Here is a 27,872-nt window from a genome sequence, read left to right on the forward strand (position 1 = left end):
GTTGTAGTTTGCTGCCAATTGCTAGTTAAAACTGGCTGCAACAAATATGGTACTACACCAAAAACCTCCTTGTAATTCCTCAGGTTGGTGTCTTTCATGCAAGCTACACCAGGAACTGCTAACAACCAAAGAAATCTAAAGGCTTTTGCTGCAGCACCCCTTAATTTTCCCAAGGAACAACTTGTAAACTGGTCAGGGAACACACATCTTTCCCCAGCAACTAATGACTCCTGGGGGCGATTGCCGACTGATATCTTATTCAATGATTGTGTAAAGATGATTCTTGAAATGCGAATTTGTGCACCATGGAGGTTGTGACATGGGGAACAATCTCAAAGAAAGGGCCTCAGAAGATCATACAACAGATTCTACAAGCTGCTCCTTTTGTGCTGTGATGATCCAGAATTTCCTAGTTCAGAATAGCTGTAGTACCACGTCTGACCACTGCACCCACAAGTGGCAGCAGAACCCGGAGCAGGAGCCGACCCACAGTGACGTCAGCAGGATGTAAATGTAGCGCCTCGCGGCCTGATCGGTCTTTTTCCTCTCCCGTGCTGTTTGGGCGGTTGGCCTGCTCTCTGTCTCTGGGAAGAATTAACACCGAAGCAGCAAAATGATCATCTACAGGGACCTTATCAGCGGTGAGTGACGTTTTTACATGTCTTCTTTCACGCTGACCGGGTAGCGTGACGGTCGCGTGTGTTATTTCACGTTTGTTGTGATGTTATAGGTGAGAGTTGGTCACACTAACGAGCTAACTCGTGTTGTCATGGTTCGGAAGTTAGCGCTAGCTAGCCAGATGCTAACTCAATCAGAAGAGTATGTGGAGTTAGCCACCCTGTTAGGCTAGCCGGTGATTGTGGCCGGTTAGCTTTTAGCTTTGCCCACACTTCGGCTCAATTAAAGTTTTATAAAAGTCTAAAAGAGCACCGGCTCAGTCACCGGTGAGGTAGCTTGGTAGTTGCCGGGGGTTGGGACTATTACTGTTGGGGTTCGTCATGGTAAAGTAACGTGGTGAATGTGGCCTTTCAGCATCCCCCCCTCTGCTGCAGTTTTATTTTTGTCCGGCAGATTTTTCTAGACTTGCCATTGTTGGTGTTTCCCCGCCACTACGCCTTACATTTTATTTTAATCGCATAAGATTCAGCCTTGAATTGTGGATAACTTTTTAGCCTCTGCTGCTGCTGTTTCTGTTCTTTTAAATGATGATGTTAGCTTGGAGTGTTGTAATATGTTCCTTCCTCCCTTTTCCTTCTACAGGTGATGAGATGTTCTCAGATGCCTTTAAAGTCAAAGAAAGTGAAAACGGGATCTTCTTTGAGGTTGAAGGAAAGGTGAGTTCGAAACCACATGTTCAACGGAGGATTTAGCCAGTTTCACCCTTTTCCAACAGCTTGTTCATTGCTGCTTTGCAGCGAAATTTAAAGTGTAGTTGGGATACACCCAAAACTAAGTTGTTTTAATAAAACCTCAGAGAATAAGTAGCTGCTTTAAGCTGCTCCCTTATTAGGGATTTATGCTTTGGTGGGAAATTACACCGTTATCTGACGCAGACCTCACTAGAAATGTAACAACACATTAGATCAATACAGCCCAAGACTGCTGTGTTGGCCTTTTCAGTATTGTCCATTCCTTCTGTGAGTGGCTTCTGGCTACTTTTTAACCAGTTTTTGAGTTCATTACTGAGAGAGTAGCCATCATTATCTCAATCTAAGGAATAATAATCATCGTATTAATGTAACATAGAAACAGCTAATTACTGGAAGGAGACTGCTGAAACTATTGGAATGGATATATGTACAAAGCAATTGGAATTTGAGGGACAAATACCAACACACACACCCAAAAAGAGAAAATGGGGGTGGGGAAAGCTGACCACAAAGGGGGGTGGGGGAAAAAATAAAGGTACTAGCATTTTATTTGTTTCTATCTTGGCTGAGCTTGCATCTAAAACACCGGGACACGATCATATGGTAATTAACAAATAATGCGTACGCTCTTTTTAAATTTATTCCCCAGTTTTGTAATTTTTCTCACAGCTTTGGTATTATTATTCGGGATGGGCCACTACCTATGTTTAAAGTAGATTGGTAGATGTTTTTTGGAGTGAGTCATGTGATTTCTGGCTGTACTTCCATGACGTCATATTGACTATGACTGAAGATGACTCATAGTTGCAGGTCTCCAATAGCGTAACTACAAGGTCCTTAACCTGCCTCAGAATCGGACAAAAAAAATTTTAAATGCTAGAACAGTTTGAAGTATCATGTTAGCTTGGTGTTTGTCTTTAAGCATACTTTAAAATTAGTCAAAGAAACTTGGTGATATAGTTACCAGGCAAATACTTAAAGCTTTGTTTTTAAGTTAATAAAAAGTAACATTTTTAGGTTTAAACAAAAAGACGTAATTCGAAGAGGTTGGGAAACTGTTGCGGGCTACAACATTTAAGTCAGCCGGCTGTTCTTGTTAGTTACCGTATTTTCACGACCATAAGATGCACTGTACTAAAAGGCGCAGTCTCAGTTATGTGTGCCATTACTGTATTTAACACACACATAAGGCGCACTGGATCATAGGGCGCATACAAGTACCGTATGCGTATTTAAAAATAAAGCGGGAGCAAACCTGAGTTCGGTACCTTACTCACATTTCTATTACCGGTAATCGTCGTCATCATCAACAACACACAAGCATACAAGTGTGCGTATTTAAAAATAAAGCAGGAGCAAAACTGAGTTTGGTACTCACATTTTTATCATCAATCAAACCCATTGAAGTCCTCATCCTCTGTGTCTGAATTGAACAGCTGCGCTAAATCTCCATCAAACATGCCAAGTTCACTTTCTTCACTGTCAGAGTCACTTTCCGTGCCGTGCGGCTGCTCGGAAATGATGCCGGCTTTTGCGAAAGCTCGAACAACAGTGCCAGCAGACATGTTAGCCCAAGCATCTACAATCCATTGGCAAATTGTGGCGTAACTCGCCCGGCGCTGCCTTCCACTCTTGGTGAAACTGTGGTCTCCATCGGTCATCCATCGCTCCCAGGCCGCTCGCAGCCTTACTTTGAACGGGCGGTTCACACCGATGCCCAGCGGTTGGAGCTCCTTTGTCAGGCCTCCCGGAATGACAGCAAGCTCACAGTGCATTTGTTTCACTAGTTTTTTCACATCGGCTGTGAGATGGGCACGCATAGAGTCACAGATTAAGAGCGATGGTGATGCGTGGAAAAAAACCACCTGGTCTCCTTACATACACCTCCCTCAGCCACTCTTTCATCATTTCCTCATCCATCCAGCCCTTTTCATTTGCCTTAATGATGATTCCTGCTGGAAACTTCTCTTTAGGCAAAGTCTTTCGCTTAAAAATCACCATAGGCGGCAGTTTCTGTCCATTAGCATGGCAGCCAAGCACAACAGTGAAAGAAGACTTTTCATACCCCGTTGTGCGTATCGCTACCGTGCTGGTCCCCTTCTTCTCCACAGTGTGACTCACCGGGATGTCAAAAGTGAGCGGGACCTCGTCCATGTTTGTGATGTGGCTGGGCTGGATGTTTTTGTCGCCGATGTGTTTGCTGCAGTAGGAGCGGAAGATGGCCAGCTTTTCCTTATAATCCGCTGGAAGTTGCTGCGCTACCGTAGTCCTGGTCCGGATGGAAAAATGGCACAGTTTCATAAAAAGTGAAAGTGAAACTGCTTTTAGCCGAATGGTGACCGTCGAAACGCTTCTCCCGCTCGTTCTTTGCTCGATGATCCACCGCTCGAGTCTTTCCTCCAACTCGGCCACACTTCACCCTTTAGCGTTCTCATTGTGTTATCTACTACGTCCTCATTACAACACACAGGGCGCACTGCGCTATAGGGCGCGCCGTACTTTTTGAAGAAAATCTAAGACTTTTAAGTGCGCCTTATGGTCGTGAAAATACGGTATACATTTTTAAATGGCTCAAAAATACTGAATTGGAGGCCAACTGATCTATTGGTTTTTCCCAATCATTTACTATTGCCCTTGCTATGATGCACCAGTAATAATTGTTTTTTCTTTTTTCTTCCTCTCCTCAACTACAGACCGTCACCAGGACAGAAGGGTTTGATGATTCTCTAATTGCAGCCAACGCTTCTGCCGAGGAAGCAACCGAGGGCAACGAGTCTTCCACAATCTCCGGTGTCGACATCGTCCTGAACCACAAACTGCAGGAGACGGGCTTTGACAAGAAGCAGTACATGACTTACATTAAGGATTATGTGAAGGCGTGAGTAGCTTGATGTGCCAGTGAGAAGGAGTTCTGGTTTTGAATGATCTTCGGCTCTGTTAAATGAACGTGTCTGTTTGCATGTCTAGTGTTAAAGCCAAGCTGCAAGAGACCAAACCAGATAGAGTGGAGAGCTTTATGGCTGACATCCAACCAGAAGTCAAGAAAATCTTGGGGAACATCAAGAACTACCAGGTAGCTATACAGAGATGAAATGGCATTTTAAACCGTGTTCACACTAAATATAAAGTTTTGCCTTGCGAATACAGTAACTACAGTAATTTTTGGAAACCCTTAAAAGCCAACGGGAAGGGTGAGGAGTGTAGACAATGGGTGGAGTTTGAGTGACATTTTCAAGTCTTGTAGGAAGGCCTGCATGTCACTTTCTGAGTGTGTGTCTATACAACACTTGAGTTAAATCATGCAGCTGAAGCTCTGAAAACTGGCAATAACCATGTTGGCACCAGGAGAATTCAGTGTATGGGAGAATCTCAGCTGACAGGTTTTTCTTTTGGGAGTCATCATCAATTGCTAATGGATTGCTAATCCATCCTGGAGGTGGATTTGCCTCTATCATTTGTCAGTTTGTAGCTTTATAGACTGTGTGATAACGTAGTGTGAATACTTGACATCTAGACTGGGTGCTACTGTTAAGTAGTGTCAAAAAGACAAGTTTAACCAGCTTGCTTGTTTGAAATAAACATGTCAGTTCTTTGGCATGTTGATCTGTGGCTGACAGCCAGCATCCCGAAGCTTGTTAATGAAACGAGGGTGATGTGGAGACTTTCCCCTGCCATCAAATTCAAGCAAAGCTGCCAAATTTGAAATTAATTTTATTAGTTTTAAAAAATGTGGCATTTTCTGTGTTCTACTGTGAATAAATTATGGGTTTAAGAGTTGCAAATCTTTGTAATCTGAACTTTTTTTTTTAATTAAAGATTTTCTGTACGACTGAGGAAGGTCTAATGGTTGCTGTTTGCTTGCAGTTTTTCACAGGAGAGTCCATGAACCCAGAGGGCATGGTTGGTCTGCTGGACTACCGTGAGGATGGCATCACACCATTCATGCTTTTCTTCAAAGATGGCCTGGAGATCGAAAAATGCGTAAGTGCTATGAAGTGGGAAAGACTTGATACATTTCTCAAGCTACAAAGTGTTTCTGCTGGAGAACATCCGTATGCCACAGTACACACACTAATTCAGTCTGGATTTCTAAATGAATGTTCCGTGTTTGTAAAATCATGCCTGCTGTCCACTTGGGTGTAGATTGTTAAATTTAATAACCACACACTGTTCCTCTCTCTTTCAAACAGTAACTACCTGGAATTACATCTGCTGTTCACCTGACTGCTGCTTCCAAAATGGCCTACAAAGCAGACTGGAGGAGCACTACCTTGCATCATGCCTGAACAGAAACATTGTCCAATTTCTTAAATATTCACATTACGGCCCACAGAACCGCTCCCAAACCTGGGGGGTGAATCAAACATGATTAGTCACCAAATACAGTTTTTAACCTTTACTTTTTTGGCTTTTGCAGTGTTTGATTTTTGTCCCAGGATTGGCCCAGTTTTTGTGATTGAAACAAAAAGGCTTGGACAGCGAGCAAAGCTCTGACTGGCTGAAAGAAGACGTTTGTTTTCCTTCTGTCTGCATACTGTTTTAGCAACAATCCATACAGGTTGGCATCACCAGACCCCTTTGAGTTTGGGTTTGTGGTTGCATTAAATAAGATTCCATCTACAAAAAAAGACTTATGGTTTAATTTGAAAATGAATAAAAACGAGTACCACAACTTTCCATTTCATTTCTGTGTCAACCTTCACTTCTGGTGCTGCAAACAGGCAGTTTTGTAGGTTGGATTTCAGAATATCCTTTTTGAATTGCTTGAAAAGATGCTTTTGTAGCGTTGACAAACTGATCTCATGTGCAGTCGTCCTTGGGTTTTCTCTTTCACCTTTTTGATTCTCAGATATTTGTGAAGTGCAGAACAGTCACAGCCAGTAGCTGCTGGCAATGTAATGTGTAAGCTTCATGTATAAAAGCGAAATTCAAGAAAAAATGTTGCCATACAAAGTAATGAATAAACACAAATTAGGATGACTAGAGCTGGTAGTACGGAGGTTGTTCAGGAGTGAACTAAAGTGCTTGCGGCTATTGACCCAAGGTCAGGTGTATGATGAATGCAATTTACTGATGAGATTGGTGTTAAATGTGTGAAGGTGATATGGAGGGCATCAAGTGCCAAAATTAGTTAGTGACATTAAATGTTAGTAATAAAATATCAATGACTTAATTCATTTTGATCGTCCATAGTTTTACAGTAGTGATTCAGAGCAGCCTAGTGATCTGCAGTTTAATCCACTGCTCAAGGACTGCAGTACAAAGAAACGTGTGTAGCCAACTGTCGAACTGGTCGTTAGGACAGCACAGACATCAAATGTATTTGTTAGTTTATCTAAGGTGGTCTTTAGTCTCAACAACTAGATAACCTTAAAATAAACCGACACTTGTTGCAAGGTTTGACAAGAAAAGGTTGTTTTCCTGTAGACTTCTATAGGATTTGTAATGTCTGCAATCACAGCTATCACCATCTAGTGGCCTTCATACAGAATGCATATTTAAGACTAATACATAGGCTTCATTTCTAAAACAAACTGCACCCATGTTTTTGTTTTTGATGATGCAGTAAGTGTGAAAGCAGAGCTGTTAATTGACATCTTCATTCCTATCCTCACCCACAACCTGTGGGCAGTGAATTAAAGGAGACTGAGGGTATAAGCAGGGGAAGTCTGTTCTCTCTGACGGGTGTCTGGGCTCAGGACTGTAACTTAGCTCTTCTCTACTCTTCTACACCAACACACTAGCAGCTCTTAATGTAGAGTTGGCACTGTCATGGTACCACAAAGCTGCCAGGCTGAGAGCTAAGAGAGAGGTTATCAGAAGAAATCCACAAAGGATTCGTAAACACGTTTTTTTTTTCTTCTTCCCCATGGATGTTACCCCAACTGCTGTTATGTGGCATTTTCAAAGGATCTCAAACCTTTTGAAATGTGGGCTACTTCTCAAAAGCAACCAAAGCAGAACTGCTTTGCACTGTACTGTTGGGGGAAAATAAAAGAGGTAAAAGACAATTCTATTAAAGACTGTGTTTGTCTATACTTGTGACTTGTGTGAAGATGAGATCACATTTTGAAAAAAATAAGCTGGTTACAGAAGAGTTAATACTTTTGTTAATTACAAAAACCGAAATGCATGGCTTTAAAAAAAAAAAAAGGAAAAAAGGAAAAAAAGAAAGTTGCGCTCACTACTGATCTCACTCGAAACTAATGGGAATGAGACCCGCTGACACACATTTAATAGCTGGGGTGCAGTCAGACCAGCAGCAGCAGCTGGTGTGATTCATTGTAACCATAGTTTAAGGCTGTTCATAGTTGCCATAGTAACACTCCTAGAAAGAGGCAGCATTACTAGAAGTTTCGAGCCAGTTTGCCCCTTAATCTTTGTTTTCCTCAGCAGAGGACGTTTATTTCTTTCTTTGAATACACACAAAAATTTATCCTACCACAAAAATAATGATTTTACACCATCGTGCCATATTAGTTATGTTTGAGTGCACCCAAAGCTTTTTCTCCCCATAATTCTGTCAACATAAAACAAAATTACTGGAAAAAAAACAAATTTGTTGCAAATTTGAGGCCCAGAAGATACTTAATAGGACTCTGGCTCGGCCTAGGTGGTCTGCATCTCCTCCTCGTCAGATTGGTAGTGTCGGTACTCCGGCTTCAGTTCCCAGGTGCTTTTGTGAACGCCTTTGCTGTTGTATGTGCCGATTTCCCTCATGATTTCTTTCAGGTAGGTCTGTGCCAGACACAAGACGCAGCTTGAAACATGGTGCATTTAAACAGATGTGTTGCATGATTTTGTGGACAATTTGTAACTAACTGAGCACAAAGAGCAAACATTTGCACCTTGTTACTTTAACCCACACAAAGACAAAAGTATGCCTTCATTTTTCAGTTCACACCCACTTTCTCCTGTGCTTGTTCTAAACCAGTTGCTAAACCGGTACTGGCCTCATATTTATCTTTAAGTACCAGTTATTAGTATATGACACTACTGGGAGCTGGTGATTGACTCCCTGCCTTTGTCTGCTGCCTGATCCACAATACTCCAAATCCACGTGCCTCTTCCTGCATGTTGTGGTTCCACAGGAGGGCCGTCCCACATACAGGGGTGTGGAGCTCACAAATGGCTCAGAGAAGAGCCACAACTCCTTCGCACCCAAAGAAGTCAGCTCAGGCGATTTAGACACGTGTCTATGGCCCCTCCCAGGTGAGCTGTTGAACTGTGAGGAAACCCAGCGCATATGAGAGAGAGCGTGTCTCTCGATCTCCTCATGATGGACTCGAGCCACTATGGTGGTGACCACTGTTTAGAAAATTTCCCCTGAGATCCACAGGGGAAATATTGTGGGGTCTAATAAATCACTGATCTGTTTCCACAATCACTCTATGCTATAAGAATATGAGATTTCTGGCTTCTGGTGTCCTTTTTTTCCCCTCAGTTATGGATCAAGTATATTCCCAGAGTACTAAAAAGAGCTCCACTGGTAGAAGTAGTTAGTCTAAGGTTAGGTATAATCCATTTTTTGGTTCAGGGGCGTTCACGCAGGAAGCAAACAGCAGAAACTAGAAACCACAAAAAGTCAATGGCATCAGCAACTTCAACTGACAACAGAACAGAAATAGCTGCAGTTTGTGGGTCCCGAGTTAAACTTTTCTGAACTTCGAGGTAAGCGACTGAAGTGTCTTCAGGAAAACTGCCACTGATTGACATGTGACAGGGTGGCAAATACGGTAGTAGGTTACCTAGGCAACTGGATAACCCTAATAATCATCCACCAGCTACAAAGACAAGTGCAGTGAGCAAATATTCCCCTTTAGGCACAACAACAACCCTGGTTTAGCTGTCAGAGGGTTAGAGTGGACCTGATATGCTTTTCCTTATTTCTTTTTTCAAAAGCACCTGTAGCATACTGTTGCAATTGTAACAAACTTATTTAAGGATCATATCAAAAAAGTACATACACGGACTCATTATTTGAAACAAGTGGCCAAAAAGCTGTTTCTTCTTACTTTAAATCATGCGCTAACATTGACTTTTGGTTTAATCAGCAGGCATGAACTCGCAAGCAGGGGCTACTCTTTGGTAGATCAGACAATCCTCTGCAATGACCAGCAGGTGTCTCTGTTGAGCTTGTAAAGATGCGGCCGCCAACTGATGAATAACCGTAATGTGCTTCAAGACTTTTCATAATGGGCATTTCGGTTACTTTAGTTCAGTTAATTTGAGTGCTAGCCAAGTGCTTTAGGAGAGAAATGATGGTGTGGAGTGTATTGGGGCGTTTGACTCCTACTCAGCCACTGGTTATGCAATCAGATGCAATCAGAGGGAGAGGAGGACCTAAAGGTCTCATCAGCACCTACACATTTCTGTTCACTGCGAGCTGGAATGAATCCACTGCACTGTATCGATTCATGCCATGTGTGCGTGTGCACACGTTGGCCCAAATTTCAGCCACAACAGATAGTGTGAACAGGCATGAACGTCACACCGTGGGCGATTTGTTCAAATTTAACAAAGCAAGGTGGATAGTGGGCAGGTGTATTGGTTTTTTTTATGCTTTTTACAGTGATGCTGTTGCATGTGTGCATGTTTGAGTGTGTGTACATGTTACCTGTTTCACATGGGTTTGTGTGCGTGCACGCTGCTCACCACAGGTTGTTTGGTGATGTCCACCAGCGCCTTAATGTTGTAATACTGGTGTTTCTCGAAGGCCGAGAAGAGCATGTCCAACACGAGCTGACGTTCAGCTCTCACCATCTTCCCTTCAGTCTTCTTTTTCTTCTCATACTCCATCTTAGACCCAAACTCAGTATTAAAACTGATGACAGTAACATTAATGACAGTTAAAATGCTATATAATATAGCCAGACTAAAGACAACTAAACTCATTTCAGTTGGATTTAAACACCAAAAATTGTGCACTGACTGTTTTCTCCTGATTTGAATCAGCAACTGATGGCACACTTGTTGCATTCCCCCCTTGGCTTGTTCAGTTTTCACATAGAATTCAAACTGAACCAAAATGCATTACTGAACGCCAAAGTCTAGGACCTAAACCTGGAAGCGCTTTGTTGTTATCTTGGAACAGGTTCTGAGGTCATATCCCCACAAATTAACCCCACCAAAGGGGAAAATGAGCCAGAGGCAATTAACCTGGAAGACCACAGAAAATACAGATCACAGATGGGTCTAGCGGCTGTATCTGAAAAATGCAAAAGTGGACCTTAAACTTGCATTCTTTCAAACTGCGACTTTTTTAGCTGCAAAAATAAGTATGAGGAAATGACCTGACTGGTCACTTGACCTGAAGAAATAATCTTAAAACCTTAAACAAGGTTTTATTAAGTCTTTGTTGCTCATTAAATTTTCCTTAATATAGAATGATTTTCTTCCAGTAAAATCTTCTAATTTAACCAATAAAGCGGAGTATGCTTTGTTGAAATGCTGTGATCCAAGTTTCACCCATCAAGGTTAAATGGTTATGATCAAAACACTCAAATGGACATCACAAGCCAATGGATGTCCATCTTTTATGTACAGTCTATGAAATTGCTGTAGACCAAAGACGCCAAGTCAATATATAAACCTGTTAGTTTAAAATATTAATAAAATTGTGACCTACAGAAGGTAAAATACCTTTCATACCATAATTATTCCCTTCAAGAGGTTACATTACAAAAACTACATATATATGTGGGTTTTGATTCGCAAAGTGTGGGCTGCAACCTCCTGGTGGGCCATAAAGGTACTGCAGGTGGGAAACGAGAAGTCTTGTTTATTTAAAAAAAAAATTTAACTGAACTATTTAACCTTTTTTAGCACATCGTAGCGGTTAAGACAGTCACCTAACACGTGAAAGAGCCACAACTGGATACAAACAGCTCCTGTAAAATTTCCAAAACTTATAATAGATAAAAATATAATTTAAAAGAATTCCCCTTAATCCTGTAAAAGAATGCGATAAGATGCACTTTTATAAAATGCATTTTTAGCTGGTTTTTTTTAGTAATTTAGTTAAAAATTTCCATGAAATATTTATATTTTAAGATGGAACTGAACAAATGCAACAAAGCTGAGGAATTAAAAAACAAACAAAAAAAGTTCCCTCCATTTCTAATCTATTTTTAATCCTGAACTCATCTTATATCTCATCTTTAGCTGGGAAAGAACTTAATACTGAAAAGTAAAGGTGCTGATGGAGAATCAAGTTCAGCAAGCGAACCATTAGAAGATCAAAATGCATTAAAGAAAACACAAAGAAAAGTATTATCTGCTTGTGTGATGAAGAGATTGATGAAGTGATGAAGGCTGGGTCATTAATACATTTCAAACTGTGCCGTCTGAAGTTTGATGTGATTCCTTCTGGTTGAGAGAGACTTTTAAGTTACTTTATGAAAGACGACCTTGCAGGTGGCAACATTACGTCAGCACAACAGCTTTTTTTTTTTTACCCTACAATGCCAAGTGTATCCTATTAGATCCATGAGTTTTTAAGACTTCTACATCAACAGTGGTATTTTTTCCTTGCCCAGCTACTGTGAGCAGCAAACAGTAATACAAATTAAAACTCACATATAAATGTTGATATTCAATTTCTTTTTTTTTTGTCAAACAGGTGATACAATGAGTCAAACTAGTTACAGACACATGCATACAAGGACTGCTGATATTACTTCTCACATTGAAATCATGGTTGGCCACAGGCTTGAAAATGGTGGTGACGGCTCTCTCCAGCTGCTGTGACAAACGCTGAGGCTTGATGGACTCTTTAATCTGCAATCTGACACACACACACACACACACACACTGAGAGAGAGAGAAAGTTTCCTCTATCATCTGTGCTCTAACGTCTAATGTGATCTCAGCTGACAGATTGGCCTGTTGGCACAAAACACAACTGTCATAACCTTGGGCTTGAGCTAAGCAAACAAGTAATGGCAGCTGCTTTGCTTGAAGATATCCTGCTTTCTATTTATTTATTTTTTTGACTTTCATTAATCTTGACTCACATTTTTTTTTATTAAAGTTCGACCATCAAATCAAACAGCAAAGCACTCTGCCTCCCTGATGTCCTGCCATAATCACTGTGATAACTGATATTGGCCACAAGCACTCCTGCTTCAGTGCTGCCATTAGTGAAGCCGATTGTCCTCCCCATTTATAAATAAACCCAATAATGATCAAATTGGATCTAATGCATACATTTATTCGATTGAATATGTTCACTAATGTACCGGAAAAGGTGGCAAAGAGCTTCATATAATCATTTGAAAATGTAGCGAAACTATTCTTGAATTGTGTCCACACACACAGACGCCACCATGACAACATAATGTCCTTCATTATCCTGTAGCCTGAAATGATGGAGGGCCATTTGTCAGCTGCTGTCCAACTGGGAGATTAAAAAACTGGATCCAAAAGTGAAGAATTTTCTTCTCAAGTTTGTGTCGAAGTACAAATCAGACAGATCTAAGTTCGCTCCGTGCTCTGTGTTAGATAAATACTGCCGTCCTGTAATGTTTAAGGAGGATCTCAGCTTTGTTACGAACACACACCGGCCATGTTAGGGACAGAGGACGTAAGACTGCTTTTTTGCACTTCAGCTTTCAAGGTGCTTTTTGTTAGTTCTAATGTGCCTCGCTGATTTGATGGTCGACAGAGGAAGCGTCTCACACACTGCTGTGTTTTGTGTTTGCCTTCGGTTGGATTGTAGCAGTGCATCTGCCACAGTGATGCTGTTGCTATAGCAATGCCATCCTCCAACTCTGGCTGGAATAGCATAATCCAATGAAGAGGAGACAGAAACCAGTTTGGAAATAAAAAAATTTAACCCCCCCCCCCCAAAAAAAAACCAGCCTGAGTGGACTCAAGTGTTTAGTGTACACAAATTAACAGTTGCAGTCGTGATCCTGTCAGCACGCTGCCAACTTGTCTACTCACGCTGGAATTGATTCACAACACTTGAATAGATTTCGTGCTTTTCAGGGGTGAAAGAAGCAAATTCAACAGCACGCTTCCAAAACAACAAATAAAACCCTTACTGCTTTGTGTGTTTGATGTACATTTGTGTTTGATGCTCTCCAAATGTCATACTTTGTTACCAGTGCACCTCTAAAATATCTTTTTCTTCCCAGAACTTCATTTTTAGATGTTTTCTGGCAAAGTCTAATTTGGACTTCTTGAGTGTAACCAGCTTGTTGTGCCTTGCTGCAAACTCTCTGTATTTCCATGCATGAAGGCATCTCTTGGTTGTAGAATGTGACAATGATACATCTACCTCCTCGATAGAGTTCCTAACTCTCTTTTCCGTCTGTATATTATTCTAATCAACTGCAATAAGAACCACTGTAACGTTTAAGTTTTGGGGATTACATCATCTCAAGCAAGATGAATTTAACAGCTTTCAAACTGCAGCATTTGGAAGAGAAATTTCAGCGTTCACTCACTTCTTCAGCTTCATGTAGCTGTCAGTGACGACTGGTCTGCATTCGGCTCGGTGCACCACCATCCCCTCCAGACTGATTTCATCTACAACAAAGACGGTGACTCAACTGCTTAATCATGATTCAGACACACAGATTCTGTAAGTGGAGGGAAGTCTTTGTTATCCACATTTTATTGATGTGTAACTCAAACAACACACACACACACACACACACACACACACACACACACACACACACACACACACACACACACACACACACTTATTGAACTGCAGGTATCTTTAGTGCACATTTGGAAGAATCAGTTTACAAGTAACTACCAGAAACTGTTTTTAACCTCTTGAGAACTTGGGTGAATGCACACATTCCTACCTTCAGCCTATTTGAAGTGGACTTGCAATGCATTTCCTTATTTTCTATCTTATATATCTAAACTGTTGCATTTTAGATACTTTAAAAAAATGGGCAAGTTTCACTTAATGAGGTATTCATGAATAATCTCTGTTAGAAGTTCAGACTTCAGACTGCTGTAGATGCTTGCTTTCTAACTTAATTTTTATTTGCTTTTTATACTGAGGTTTTCTGACATCATGAGTACATTGCTCGTGAGATGTCCACCATATGGGACAGGATACAGCCACCAGTTGCTAGGGAAACATGTATTCCCCGACTGGTCGGTAGTGGTTCCTTAATGTTGGTTGATATCAGCTGATATCAGATGTTGCTGCAGAAGAAACTTCCTGGTGATTGCTTTGGTTGCTAGCAGATTGTGTGTTTGCAGACTGCTAACAAACTACTAGCTGAGGAGTAGCAAACCTTGAAAAAGCACGATGGAAAGCAGAAATGGAGACGGCTCACCTTTGAAGTAAATGTTGTGTCTCGGAGTTGAAAACAACATGTTCAAAAACTTTGAACGCAAACAGTCTAGCCACAGGCGGTTGCTAGGCCTCATTCCATCGCGACCATGTACGTTCAAAATAGCTGACAAGTTAACATCATGTCACGGTCTCCTGTCTGCAAAACCTCAAATCTTGGGCTTGTTTGATGTTACCTGGCAGGGTTTTCCTCACTCGGTCACAGAACAAGACCACAGCCCACGTTCTTCATCTGATTCAAAAATCTTTTCCCATTAATGTTGCACTGAGTGTTTATGCATGTGTTTGTCCACCCTGCATTTAATCATTAGTTATTATTAACCTCACTCCTAAATAGTCACATCATGTAGCCTTGTAGATGATTGTTAAAGCTGGATCTTGTACAGAGTAAAGCTAAGGGACGAGACTGTGCCATATGTAAAAGGCTACATTGAACTCTCTCAACGTGACTGACAGCAGACAGCAGAAGATGAAGTCTTGAGTGGGGGATAAATGGAAAGGGCAGATGAAGATGATGATGAGGGAGACTGCGACAGTGAAATTGAACGCGATAATTAAAGGCCGTTACACGGATGTGACAGTCTATGATGACAGCAGATCACACCTTTTTGCTCCACACCACGTCCTTTTCTACTCTGAAGATTCACAATTATTCACACTGAGTGTTTACCTGCATTTTCAAGCAACAAAAACAACCAGCCTGCACGCCCACTCTCACTACCCCCGTGCATAAAAGCTTTTTGAGGATTCCTCATTGAAGGTCATTTAATGTGGGGGCTGTGGTGCCCCCTGGTTTTCAGAAACTAAAGCTCACTGTGTTTCTAAAAACGTCAGTGTGCATTCGTCGGTGGTACCATTGAGACTCGAGTAGGGCCCAACCTGGACCGATTAGGAGCTTTTCCAACATAAGAGCCAAACCCATGGCTTTAACAAGGAGACACAAAACACAATTTTTTAAAAAAGATACTTGTTGTGGTCATTTTGCATCTCTTTATACTCGTTTCAGCACCTCTCACAGGGAGAGTACAGGAAACAGTTGGAGAGGGCAGTTAAAACGTTTAGATATACTTGCTGTAATCTGTTCAAAATTCAATCATCAGCATTAAAGTTAGTCAGACTCTTTTTTTTGGGAGCGCATTACGTTAATTTCTCCCAAAATACACTTTCTGAGATTTGTGATACACCTCTGAATGTCTTCTATCGCCACAAAGCACCTGAACCCAGCTGCACATCAGTTTAGACACAGACCGCAATTTACCAACACTTTCCAATCCAATCTGTCACAGCAGGAGACAATACGCAACGAGCACAAGTGCTTCAAAAGCCAGGTGTGCGCTGCTGCTGCTAGAAGGAGCCTCAAACATGCTCGTAGCCGTAATTGCTGTCAGTGGAGCGCTACAAATAGCTGAGTGCACTGAATAAACTACGTAGCTCGTTTATCAAGTGTAGCTGTCTCTTTTAAACAAGTGCACCAAACTGCATAATTACTGGATTCGCTCATAAGACTGGAAACGGACAAGCTGCTGTATCTTTATGCGTACGTTTAGATGCAAGGGACTTTTATTTGATCACATCCAGAGAGTTTCACTTTCACACATTTCAACTAGCATAAAGCATCAAGTGAACATACTTATAGTCCAGCCAGAACTCGCAGCTTGACATTTCCTGCCGTTTGTCATTCACCCTGCACAAAGGTTTTTCTTTTGTTAGATTTATTTTCAAGCTGTTCTTTCATTAGGTGCTTTAGCCAATTATCCAACTGCCCAACCCACAACCTTGTTGCTGAACCGTTTGATGCCTCTTCTGCTCCTCTCCAATCATTATCGGGAGCAGTTTTCTGTTTTCTTTTTTTCTGAACGTTCAGGAAATGCCGGAGTCCAGTTGGTGAGCGTTGGCGTCAGATTGGCAGCGGCTCTCGCTATTGTGCATTGTTGGCATCGTTTGTAGCCGGACGCGCAAAAAGGTCCAAAAAGCCACTACATTTTACACTCATCATTTAACAAAACCAGCAGAAAGACGAAGATGCTCTAAGGGTAAACAGAAAGAGCGAGTCTACAGGGAGCTGCAGAGGCCAGCAAATAGTTAATAGTTGGCGAGGCATTCATAATGAATAGCCTGATAGGCCTGAGTGACCTGTGCAGTGGAGAGACAAGCTGTCAAACTTATTTTAACAGGCTCTTCTTATTTTTGAGGTGGTAAATCCTGTAAATCCTTGATGGCTACACACCAACCCTCTCATATCCATCTGCACCCTGTACATTTTTCCTTTTTGTTTCAGTCCCTCCTACTTGAAACGGGGGCATAATGCAAAGAAACGGTCCCCGGCATAGACGTCTTTCCCTCTTGGACGTCATCCAAAGAAACGTCAGTTTCTGATGACGGAGGTGCAGCAGGATCTCCTGTCAGTCGGCTTCTTTTGTTCCCTCATCTGCGTTAGCCCAGATGCAGCATCCTGTCCAGATTATTACAAGGGTGCATATCATAGCTTGCGAGGCAGTTATTGTTTTACCGATCTTCTCCCAAATGACTAAATAATGTAAAAAATATGTCTCTGCATGTTGGCCCATAAAAGCACATGCATATGCTCTACTAACCCATAATGAAAGCACAATTACATTTTAATCTAGGCTGCCTGAAAATTTTAGGATTTTATATACTGAATAAAAAAAAAACCCCACATACACTAACAAATATATACACTGTACTGTCCATATCCATTAGTTTTAACAGGATATTAAATAAGAAACTCTAGAAGTTCATTTATTGCTGATATAAACTGTAGCGCTGTGGCAAAGTAACAGCTATTGAATCATTTAAAATGAAGCTCAACCCTTCTGAGGGAAACCTCAGTGCTAAGTTTTAATTATGAAAGTGCAAGAAACAATGAAACAAGGCAAATATAATTGTGGTTCAGATAGGATTGTACAAAAAAAGTGAAAACTATCTATTGGAGCCACTATCTCTGCTGTTTTTGATGATCCCTGATGTCGTCGCTGCCCTTCCTGTTCTGGCTCACTTTTCAATCAGCGTTTGATCTACACACAATGTCATCCATGTTGATACTGATCTGTTGGGTCTTTGGAGGCCTGCACGCAAGCGCACCTACTTAGGTTTCATACCCTTCTGTGTGGGCTCTGCGTAGGCAAATAGACATGAGTGCAGAACCGTATAACAGGCGTGAGACTGCATGCCTCCACCTCTCACTGTGCATGAACGCAACTGAAGATAGTGAGCTTCATTCATAGTTTGTATACATGTGCGCATTTGTGCATAAACAATGCTTATGATCATTCCAACAGCATATCTGGAATGACATTAATACCATTTAATATCAAAATTAATTAATTTATTATCTTGTAGCAGCCTTGAGGGGTCCTTGAGGGGTGACTAGTGCAAAGACTCATGGGACTGTTCATGTTGATGTTAATCTGTTAATTTAAGATGCTATGACAGTTATTGCATTTATGTTTTGTTGGTCCTTCATTGTTACTGTTACGTTATCATCTGAACTCCAGTGTTTTCTTGTCTGCTTGTCTGAAGGTGACGTTGAGTGCGGCTGCCAATTTGCCACCGTGACTTAGACTGTTGAGGCAATTAATGACCTCTGGTCACTGTTCATGTTTGCAGGGTTGTGTGTTAATGCTAATAAGACGACAAAGAGTGGTGCACAGAACACAAGAGCCGCAAACACACAGCAGCAAGTGTTTCTTGTGGTTTGTGTTCAGATATTTTTATTCTGTTAGGCTTTTCTTTTCTCCACATCAAGTTATTATTATTGTATTGAGTTATTTATTTTACCTGAGCCATAAGTCCATGACAATGTTGGACAGGCGTCTCTCAAAGAACAACGTAATCGCTTCCTTTGTGATCCAGGAAACCTGCTTCCTTCTAAAGAGAAATGGACACGTGGCAGAAAGCAAAACATGGACTGAAACCTGATGTCCCAGAGGTGTTCGTTTGGATTTAGGTCAGGTGAGCATGGGGGCCAGTCAGAGGTATCAATTCCTTCTCTATGAACTGCCTGGATACTCTCGCCATATAAGGCCGGACGTCGTTGTGCACCGGGAGAAAACCCAGGGTATGACAGTGCATCCAAGGATTTCGACCAATAGCAGTCAGGGTGCCACTGCCTAGCCTGTAAAGGTCTGTGCATCCCTCCATGGACATCCCTCCCCAAATCACTCTTGACCTGCTACCAAACCGGTCATGCTGAATGATGTTACAGGCAAGGTAATGTTCTCCTGAGAGCTCCTACTCGCTCTTGAGACTGTGCTGGGAGAGGTATTGTCTCATGCTACCAGTACTGACACTGACCCAAGCCAAATGCAAAATCAGAGTGGAAAAACTAATCAGTCTGTGGCCTCAACCTTTAGAAGTGTTTTGGGGGTTGTCTCATTGTTGCCAATTTAATTACCAGCAAATCAGCTGAAACTGATTAACAACCTCCTCTGTTACGTAACTGACCAGATCAATATTCAAGAAGTTTAAATTACTTGATGCTACACTCTGATTAAAAAGCAGTCCTTTAATTATTTACATTTTGTTTAGTCGTGTAGTTTCCATTTTAGAAAACAGGGAAAACAGGTGGAAACAGTGAATTTGTTGGGGACTATTATAAGCAGTGGATAAATTTGCACTTTGTAGATCACAGAGGCTGAACATGTCACTCAGTGCTGCGGCTCGCTTGTGTTTAAAAAGAAAGAAAAAAAACAAAAACCTTTTTTATATTCAACAATGGAGCCCTTGTCTGCAAGATAAGTGACTGCATGTATGCATGCATGTATGTATATATGTTTACGTATTCAGTGATGACCAAAGCTGAACAAAAAGCAGATGCAACGCCACAGTCACCATAGTAACCATCACACCACCACCTGACATTATGTGTCACACAACATTTCATCAACTGCCCGCCAAGAGTCCGTTTTTTAAATCTTGAGGGGACAAACACTAAGGTGTCAGAGATTTCTCACTAATGTTCATCTTTTTTTCCCCCACTAATGGATGCAATTATGTGCAATTATTGGCCAGTGAGTGCCAGAGCAACACGCCTAAAAACACACCCACACATGAGAAACGTGTGCACACAAGCACCGCGCCGCTGAGCATCCTTCGCCTTCATCCCCGTTATGAAGTAGTTGAGGTCAAACAGATTCAAGGACAAGCGGATTGTTTTCCTCCTGCCATTCAAGTCTTCCAGTTTCCTCTTTCCGAGGCCCGAAAGGACACTGATTGTAGCAGAGAAGCGCCTTTGTAAACATGAACAGCATGAACAGCAGAGAGAGAGCGAGAGGACCAGGATGGGATGATGACTGACCACATCAAATGTAGCTTCAGGCGTCTGTGTGGGAGGAACACTTGAGACGAGCTGCAGACTCCTGCACAACGGCTTTACTATAAAACTCAAGCACTACATGAATATTGTGGTCCACACCTTCAACAGACGATCGATATTTTAATTCTCCCACGCACATATCATTCACAGGGCCTCATTACTCTTCAGTGATACAGACATGTCATGGCTGTTACTCAACCATATCAATGAAATCATGAATATAACATAACACAACCACACCGACGTGAACAGATTCTCTCTTTGTCATGCTTTTTATTTTCCTTTTCCATATTAGGATTCCTGAGGAATAAAACACATGTGAATGAAGCAAATCTCCAGGTGAGGATGCTTGAATAAAGCAGCTGAAATTGTGATCGTTATTGTCGGATGACTTGTTTTGTTTTTTTAAATCAACATTGTCTAACACAGAAGATGGCTAAAGAATCTCCAAGGGTAAAATCGTGTGATGTTTTCAGAATCAGGCTGTGCATGCCTCTGTATGCTAGCAAAAACTAATCAACCAGCCCTCTCCTCTCTGATTCATCCTGAGCGTGTGCTGACTGGCTGTGGCAGTCCTGTTATCAGGTTTGGATTTATAATTTAAGCTTACCAACACTGGTTTAGAACAGAAGCCTGAATCAGACAGCCCAATGTGAGGTGGGTTTTTAGTCTTCTTCCGCTTTAGTTTGATTTTGCACATGACTCCCATCTCCCTTATTTGTATTTGATCTTTGTGAGCAATTGGACATCAGCAGCATTGCATGATCCTCCATCCATCCATCTTCTTCCGCTTATCCGGGCCCAGGTCGTGGGGGTAGCAGAGAAGCCCAGACCTCCCTCTCCTCAGCCACTTCACCCAGCTTGTCCGGGAAAACACCAAGGCGTTCCCAGGCCAGCTGAGAGATTTAATCTCTTCAGCATGCCCCGGGCCCTCCTCCCGGTGGGACATGCCAGGAACACCTCGCCCAGGAGGCATCCTTGTCAGATGCCCGAACCACCTCAACTGGCTCCTTTTGATATGGAGCAGCAGTGGCTCTACTCTGAGTCCCTCCCAGATGTCTGAACTTGTCACCCTATCTCTTAAGGGGTCTCCAGCCACCCTTCGGAGGAAGCTCATTTCCATGGCTTGTATCCACTATCCTGTTCTTTCGGTCACTACTAGTGACCATAGGTGAGGGCAGGGATGTAGATCGACCGGTAAATCGAGAGCTTCGCTTTTACGCTCATCTCTCTCTTCATCACAATGGACCGGTGCAGCGTCCGCATCACTGCAGCCACAGCACCAATTCGTCTGTCGATCTCCGGCTCCCTTCTCCAGTCACTCGTGAACAAGACCCCAAGATACTTAAACTCCTCCACTTGGGGCAGGAACTCGTCCCCGACCCAGAGTGGATCACCCTTTTCTGGCTGAGAACCATGGCTGCGAACCGTTCCAGTGCGAGCTGGAGGCCACTACCCGATGACGCCAACAGAACCACATCATCCGTGAAAAGCAGAGATGAGATTCTGAGACCACCTGCGTGATCCTGTACATTAGATTCATTTAACCCACAGACACAACCATGACATAGACTTATTGTAGCTCAGGTGGCAGAACGGAAAGGTACATGCATGACTCTATGAGATTAGATGGTACTGCACAGGAGAAAACTGCAACACCAAAGACAACTACAGCTATCAACTGCTCTGAGAGCTAAAACTAACGTAAACCCAGAAAGATTACAGTTGGCAACAGGGGTATAATGGCTGCGAGGAGGAAATACGAGTCCATACGACAGGAAGGACAAAAGTTACTGATGTGGTTACACAGTGGTAAAAATTAAAAAGCTCCACCCAACATGCAAAAACCCAGTGAAAAAGATATTTTTCAGTTTTATTAATGACATTACTGTTCAGCTTCTGTAATGTTACTTTAGTTACTGTTAAACTAAAGTGTTCAGCAGTTATTTTATAATTTTACACCAGATAAAACCAGAGTGCTTACATTCGACAAACGCTGTGTCACTGCTACTGTACTATAATGCTTGGTCTTGGGAGCTTGTGGCAGTAGATTCACACTTTGAGGCAGTGTGTCATCACTGACAACAGCTGATTGGAAAAGAAGGGTGGAAAATGGCCTTTATTTAATTTTGCTGCTGCCTGCGAACTGCAGTCACAGATAAAATGATTTTCAGTATAATTTATATATCGCAAATGTAATAATCATAAAATAATTTTGAGGCTTTATCGCCCACCCTACTATAGATGGTGATTCCACCAGTGACTTTTTCCACATCATCACTAGAGGGTGGTTCATTTTAAAGCATTACACTGTTGGTTAAAATAAGAATTTGGTGGTGTTTTTGGGGGGATAAGGACAATCTCGGACTGATCCCAAGAAGTTGATTCTGTTCGTCTGGGCGTAGCGTTTTCAGTGGGAGAAACATCTCAGCTTTTATGGATTTCCTTAGCTGGATATTTAAGATTATATCAAGACACTTTCTCAGACTGAGTTGAGTAAACTGTACTTTTGTAACTTTCTGCTGTGTTTTACAGTGTTCAAAGAGTTGAAAGTGAGACTTTAAATCAACTGGCTTCAGATAAAGTCCAGGAAACTAAAAAAACTTTTCTTTTTAAGTGCCTCCTGCCTCTTTATGTAATCCCAGACTGACTCACTGATGTTGCCATCGGGGCTCTGTGGGGGGTCATACCACATGCTGCTGGACTCCTCCTTACTCTTTCTATATATTCAAGGTCGCAGTCTCACTCTGCAAAGTGCACTCAAGACCAGTAAAGCGCTTTTCCGGTTCAGCGTCTCTTACATGTGAAGAAAACAGTGGCAGAGACAAATGTCCAGATGCACTTCACTCTTTTTCAGGTTTTAGCTGGAATCACTCGTCTCCCACATTGTTGCGTAACACTCGCACTTCCTCTCTGCCTGCCCATCATGTCATACTATAAATTACAGAGGCCTGAATTTAACAAAGATAACCTAACGCCGACTTACAACACCATCCTGAATACAGACGGCACAGTCCGATCCCCAAAAGGAAAAGGTATGCGCGCAGCCGCTGACAGTGATGTCATCCAAAGACATATTGTGTTGGGTGCCGAGTTCCTGCAGCTTAAAAAGGCCAAATACATCGTAAGTTGCATAATTATTACAATAAAAATAGAAAGCGCTTCAGGTGTTTCCACATCAGAGCTGACGTCCGCTGAGCACATCTGCATCACAGCCCGGTCATGTCTTCAATCAGGCTGGCTTTTAAAAGCAGCACTTTTTCTGTTAATGATTTTTTTTTTCTTTTATAACAGCTTTACCAAATTCAAGGACCCTTTCTTCCATTTTTATTTTGCATTTTTATCTCTTTGTTTGAAGACAAACACTCGAACTGGAAATTTATATCAGACAATGTGTTCCCCCCCCCAAAGAAAATCCCTCCCTCTGCTTTTAGCCCACTGCTTCACGCACCCTTGTTCTTTTATTTCATACAGATCTATTCAAAATACATTTTCTCTTCTCACAGATGAAGCTCTGCCAGATAACAGATTGGGAACAAAGACCATCAGCGCACACGCTGACTCTAATTGCAGCACATTTCAATATATTCAGCGGTCTTCAGGGTTTGCTTTTTCCAATGCGCCCAATCGTTATTAATCAAACAGACTTCTTCAATATGTCCTCACGTTTGAAAGTGCAACCAAGACAAAAGAAAGCTGACAAAAGAAGCTCCAGCGAGGCAATTGTTCAAGGGTAATATTTTTATGACCACCAATCATTTTATCACAGAACAGCAGAGCTAACAATTACTGTACACAGTGGTGGTGCCCACAGTGATTTAGGCGAGCAGACAAAAATGCAAAGTGCCAAGAACATTGGCATATTTTCCCTCTTAATAAAAAGCCCACCCATTTACTGCAGTTCAATCTATTCATAATATTAGCACCACTTAATACAAAAGAAGCCAGGAGATTAAGTAAATTAGCTGATTAAAGAGCGGCATGATAATTTAAAATTTACTGAGATCTGAGCAAAGCTTTTAAGAATACGAGGCCATGTCTGATTCAACAACTAAAGCATTAAACAGCTGAATAATTACTAATAAATGACGGAAAAAAGAAAATAAATAGGCCACGGAGAAGTCAAGACCTGTATCAGCTATAATCCAGATGTGTAAATACATTTAATGCCATTACATTTAGCTAATTCTGTAAGAGCAGAGAAGCGAAAAGTGTCCGAGTGAAGACGGCAGAGGACGAGAGACACAAGCGCGAGGAGGTCACTCGTCCACCCCCTCATGCTCATCTCTTACCTCCATCTGCTCCGAGGCCCTTTCCTCAAAGCTGTGACCTTCCTAATGTTAAAACAACAAACAGCTTTCCGCCCACTAGACCTTCATCCACCAACACCGTCTCTCCATCTGTTCTCATCTGTTTCACTAACATGCAGAAAGCCTGCATATAGAATCAGAGCAATAAATACGTCAAAGAAATTCATCAGGCACGGATGCTTTCTCTTCTCGCCTAACAGCGCATCCATTTAATTTTTATTTTTTTTCAACGTTTATTGACCTCAAGCTTCATTCGGCAGCTACAAAAAGATTTTGCTCTTACAAACACAAGATCTAACCCATTGCATAAGCAGCTTTTGTTACTGTGCTCCAGGCTCTTCAGGTGACCCCGGTTCTGTTTTATTATTATAATTTCATTTCTGCTCAAAAACAGCATTCTTTCCTCTCCTCCGACCTCAGCTGGGATGGGATTGAAGCCCGGTGACCTCCTGGATATATTGCCAACTGTGATCTTCATGGGTTTACACTAGTTTTTGCTCTCAGGAACCGTTTGTAGGCACACGAGTATTCAGAAAAAAAGCACAATTTGAATAATTTCACACACAAACTGATGTTCATAAAGACAGATGGCGCAGTGAGAACGCACACACGCGCATACACATGGTTTTCTAGAGCCAGCTGTAGGTGATAAGATGAAGTGGAGATGGAAGTATAAGGTGTGAATCTACAATCGATGTATGGTCATGTGAAAATCAGCTGATTTCTTCTAGACTTGTGCACTGCTTACTTTTATACCTTCGTGTGCTGGATTTCCTTATAACACGTAACTAACGTTTTACCCACTTCATTTACAATCATGAACTAAGAAGACGTAAACACAGGGGTGATGTAGTGCAGCAGCAGATCAGATCTCAACTGGAAATGGTTCAATTAAAGCCGCAGTAGGCAGAAATGTACAAAAATGGCCCTTTCTTGGCTTCTCTGTCAACACATATCAGCAGTTTGTCCAAATTTTGTTCATTCTGCGCTCCAGATGGGTTGAGACTGTTAAAAATATCTTAATTGTGATGACCGCGTTTAAGCTGCATTAATGCTGATAGCGTTTTTTTATTTATTTATTTATTTTTAATTAGTTCGTCCCCGTTTGTACTTCTTCTGTGTTGTAAACGCGCAAATCAGTCCATGCATCAGAATCAGAATCAAAATACTTTATTGATCCCTGGGGGAAATTATTTAAAACGGAGGAAAATACAAGTCAGGAAAAAAAAGAATACGTAAGAAAAAAAATGCATGATTACATTGCCCCGCCCATGATTACATTGCCCCGCCCATCAAAAAGTCTGCACATGCGCGAATATATCACACATTGTTCGACTGACGATTCCCGGTTGGAAAATTTTTACATATCGCCCAACCCTATTGTGCGTATTATATTCCTTGTTTCAGTTATCACGCTTTCTCCATGTTCCTTTTATCTTGTTGTCGAGTCTCAGTCTGTTTGGTGTTTAGCGCAGACACCGTACCAGTCCTTCTATATAACTTCCAAACATACCAGTCACATTTGTTGAGGTCTATGTCTTTGTGACTTGTACTTTTGTTTTTGGGAAGGTGCACAAAGAGCTATGCTGTAAAGCAAGCATTAGGCAATCCTCAGTTTTGGCTTTGCACAAGACTCCAACCCTGTTATCCCAGGTTCAAGTCCTCTGCAAAGTCTTACCTTCTGTGTAGACCGTTCCTTTTCATACAGATAACCTAAAAGGGTTTTGATTAGCCGAAGTCTCTTGTCACAGACTAGATTAGCTAAAGCCAGTATAACTGTCTAATTCCCTCTCATGCCATCTGAATAAAAAATTTGTTGAAAGGTTATTATGAGCGTTTTGTTTTTTTCTTTTTCTTTTTCAGTGTCAGTGAAAACGTGTGGCCTAACCCAGCTCTGCACTCTGCACTATTACAGCCTCCATGATTTTCCAAGTAGCAGTAGTGACAGATCTATTGCTTTGGGTTGCTTTTAAATTGTATTGTATGTATAGCAAAGTGACTGTGTTCAGTTTTTTGGACAGTTAAGCATGATTGATATCATAATAACAAAAAATACCATCTAAAAGTGCCGCAGTCAGAGCCACAATATAGTGCAGTGGAAAGCAGTGCAGACATGGGAGTTGTAAAAAAATAAAAATAAAAATAAAAATAAAAAACATGTAGCAGCACAGTTTCTTTTATATAGTTGAGATGCAGGAAAATATGTTTGTTCTAAAAACTGGAGAGTAACATCATGAAGAACAATGCAAACTGTATCATAATTCATCCTACTTTAGTCTCTCTCTTAATTTCATCAGTACAAGTGTATGTACGTAAAGCAGAGCACTGTAGCTTGGGAAAAAAAGACACACAAGCAAATCAATGCTTAAAAAAAATACAAAAAACACTGCACAATAAAGAAAAGCACTGCAGTTAACAGAGATCCAAAACTCAAATGTTTCCAGAAATGTTACTATCATCATATAGAAGTGTTACTCTCATTTAAGTGTTACAAATAAATTTACTATAGCAGCTATATGATATGCAAAATATCGTTAAACCTGGACACTTTACTGAAATCCAAAAAGGTGTTTGTGCATTTAGGCCAAACTTCAATGTCATTGTAGGTAAGATATTTAAGATATTCCATAAAAATAAATATATTATCAATATAGAGTAATATGTCTGGACAGTGGCTTCATTAAACGTCAAGGTTTTGTATCAAGTTTTTCAGATCTTGGATCTTAAAGAATTGCAATGGAGCTTTTATATGTATTTAATGAGTCCGTTTCTGCAGTAGGTGAAATCTTTGCTCAGCATTTGAGCAAAGCTTTCAGATCATCCTCTCCGGGGCATCAACACGCTGACATCACTGGTCTTTGGAGAGATTTAGACTTTGATTTCTCCTTATCAGTTTTTTTCAGCAGGTCTCGCTTTGCTTCAGGATCATTTCGATGCTGAAACATCCACTTCCTTACTTATTTTACTCAGTTAATTGTGGCTTACTTCTTCATTTTTTGCATCCAAATAGATTTTGTATACTTCTTGACTCCATCATCAATAAATGCATGCACCTGAAAGTATTTGTAAATTATTGTACTCTGGTTACTTTCAGGGCCGTAGTTACTGATGTAGGGATATTTTTTTCCAGGTGCTTTGTTGTGAAGCCTTTTTGGTGTTTGAGAAATGTTCATTATTATATGATTAACCTCATGACTTCACACTTGATGATGGTTTATATGTGATGAGTTAATAATATGGGGCTATAAAAAGTCACAGCTCTGCACATAATGACTGCTGCTTTGGCCTTTGTTGGAGAACCTTGACAGCGCCACCGAAGTGGTGAAACCCTATTAACTCTGACCAAAGTATTGTTATTTAAACAGTAAATGCTTCTCCAGGCCTCTCTATGTGTTCAAAAGGCAAAAGATAAGAAATATATATATTAGCATTTGTTTCCAGACTATTTTTTGTAAGAGAGAATATTGAGGAAAAAGCTGCTGATTTGCTGTTTGATCTGCATTCCCAGCCTTACCCTGACCACGAGCTGT

General features: G+C 41.3%; 2 protein-coding genes across 2 annotated transcripts in view; one reads left to right on the forward strand and one right to left on the reverse strand.

Annotated features, from left to right (window-relative positions):
• The first annotated feature begins 485 nt into the window (after positions 1-485).
• Positions 486-6,042, forward strand: tpt1 (tumor protein, translationally-controlled 1). The gene is made up of 6 exons (XM_085249937.1): positions 486-641; positions 1,261-1,334; positions 4,064-4,248; positions 4,338-4,443; positions 5,235-5,351; positions 5,561-6,042. Exons 1-6 carry the CDS (start codon positions 614-616, stop codon positions 5,561-5,563), a joined length of 513 nt encoding a protein of 170 aa, XP_085106063.1. The 5' UTR covers positions 486-613; the 3' UTR covers positions 5,564-6,042.
• An 810-nt stretch (positions 6,043-6,852) lies between these two features.
• Positions 6,853-27,872, reverse strand: part of LOC146556997 (general transcription factor IIF subunit 2-like) — a 65,626-nt gene continuing 44,606 nt past the window's right edge. The window contains exons 5-8 of the mRNA XM_085249936.1: positions 13,823-13,904; positions 12,057-12,156; positions 10,026-10,169; positions 6,853-8,108 (exon numbers count right to left, since the gene is read on the reverse strand). Of these exons, the coding sequence (XP_085106062.1) occupies positions 7,980-8,108; positions 10,026-10,169; positions 12,057-12,156; positions 13,823-13,904 (455 nt within the window). The 3' untranslated portion in view covers positions 6,853-7,979. The remainder of the gene's footprint in view (positions 8,109-10,025; positions 10,170-12,056; positions 12,157-13,822; positions 13,905-27,872) is intronic.

The sequence above is a fragment of the Mchenga conophoros genome, linkage group LG16 (genome assembly GCF_057382185.1).
Source record: "Mchenga conophoros isolate Kocher_MC1m ecotype Shallow Benthic linkage group LG16, M_conophoros_male_GT1.1, whole genome shotgun sequence".
In the NCBI taxonomy this organism is placed as follows: Eukaryota; Metazoa; Chordata; class Actinopteri; order Cichliformes; family Cichlidae; genus Mchenga; species Mchenga conophoros.

What these genes read in the sequence shown, in the direction of transcription:
- tpt1 (XM_085249937.1), top strand. Translation starts at nt 614, where the DNA reads ATGATCATCTACAGGGACCTTATCAGCG. An exon ending in TCTTTGAGGTTGAAGGAAAG is followed by an intron (nt 1,335 to 4,063) that starts GTGAGTTCGAAA and finishes CCTCAACTACAG; the next exon opens with ACCGTCACCAGGACAGAAGG. An exon ending in GGAACATCAAGAACTACCAG is followed by an intron (nt 4,444 to 5,234) that starts GTAGCTATACAG and finishes GTTTGCTTGCAG; the next exon opens with TTTTTCACAGGAGAGTCCAT.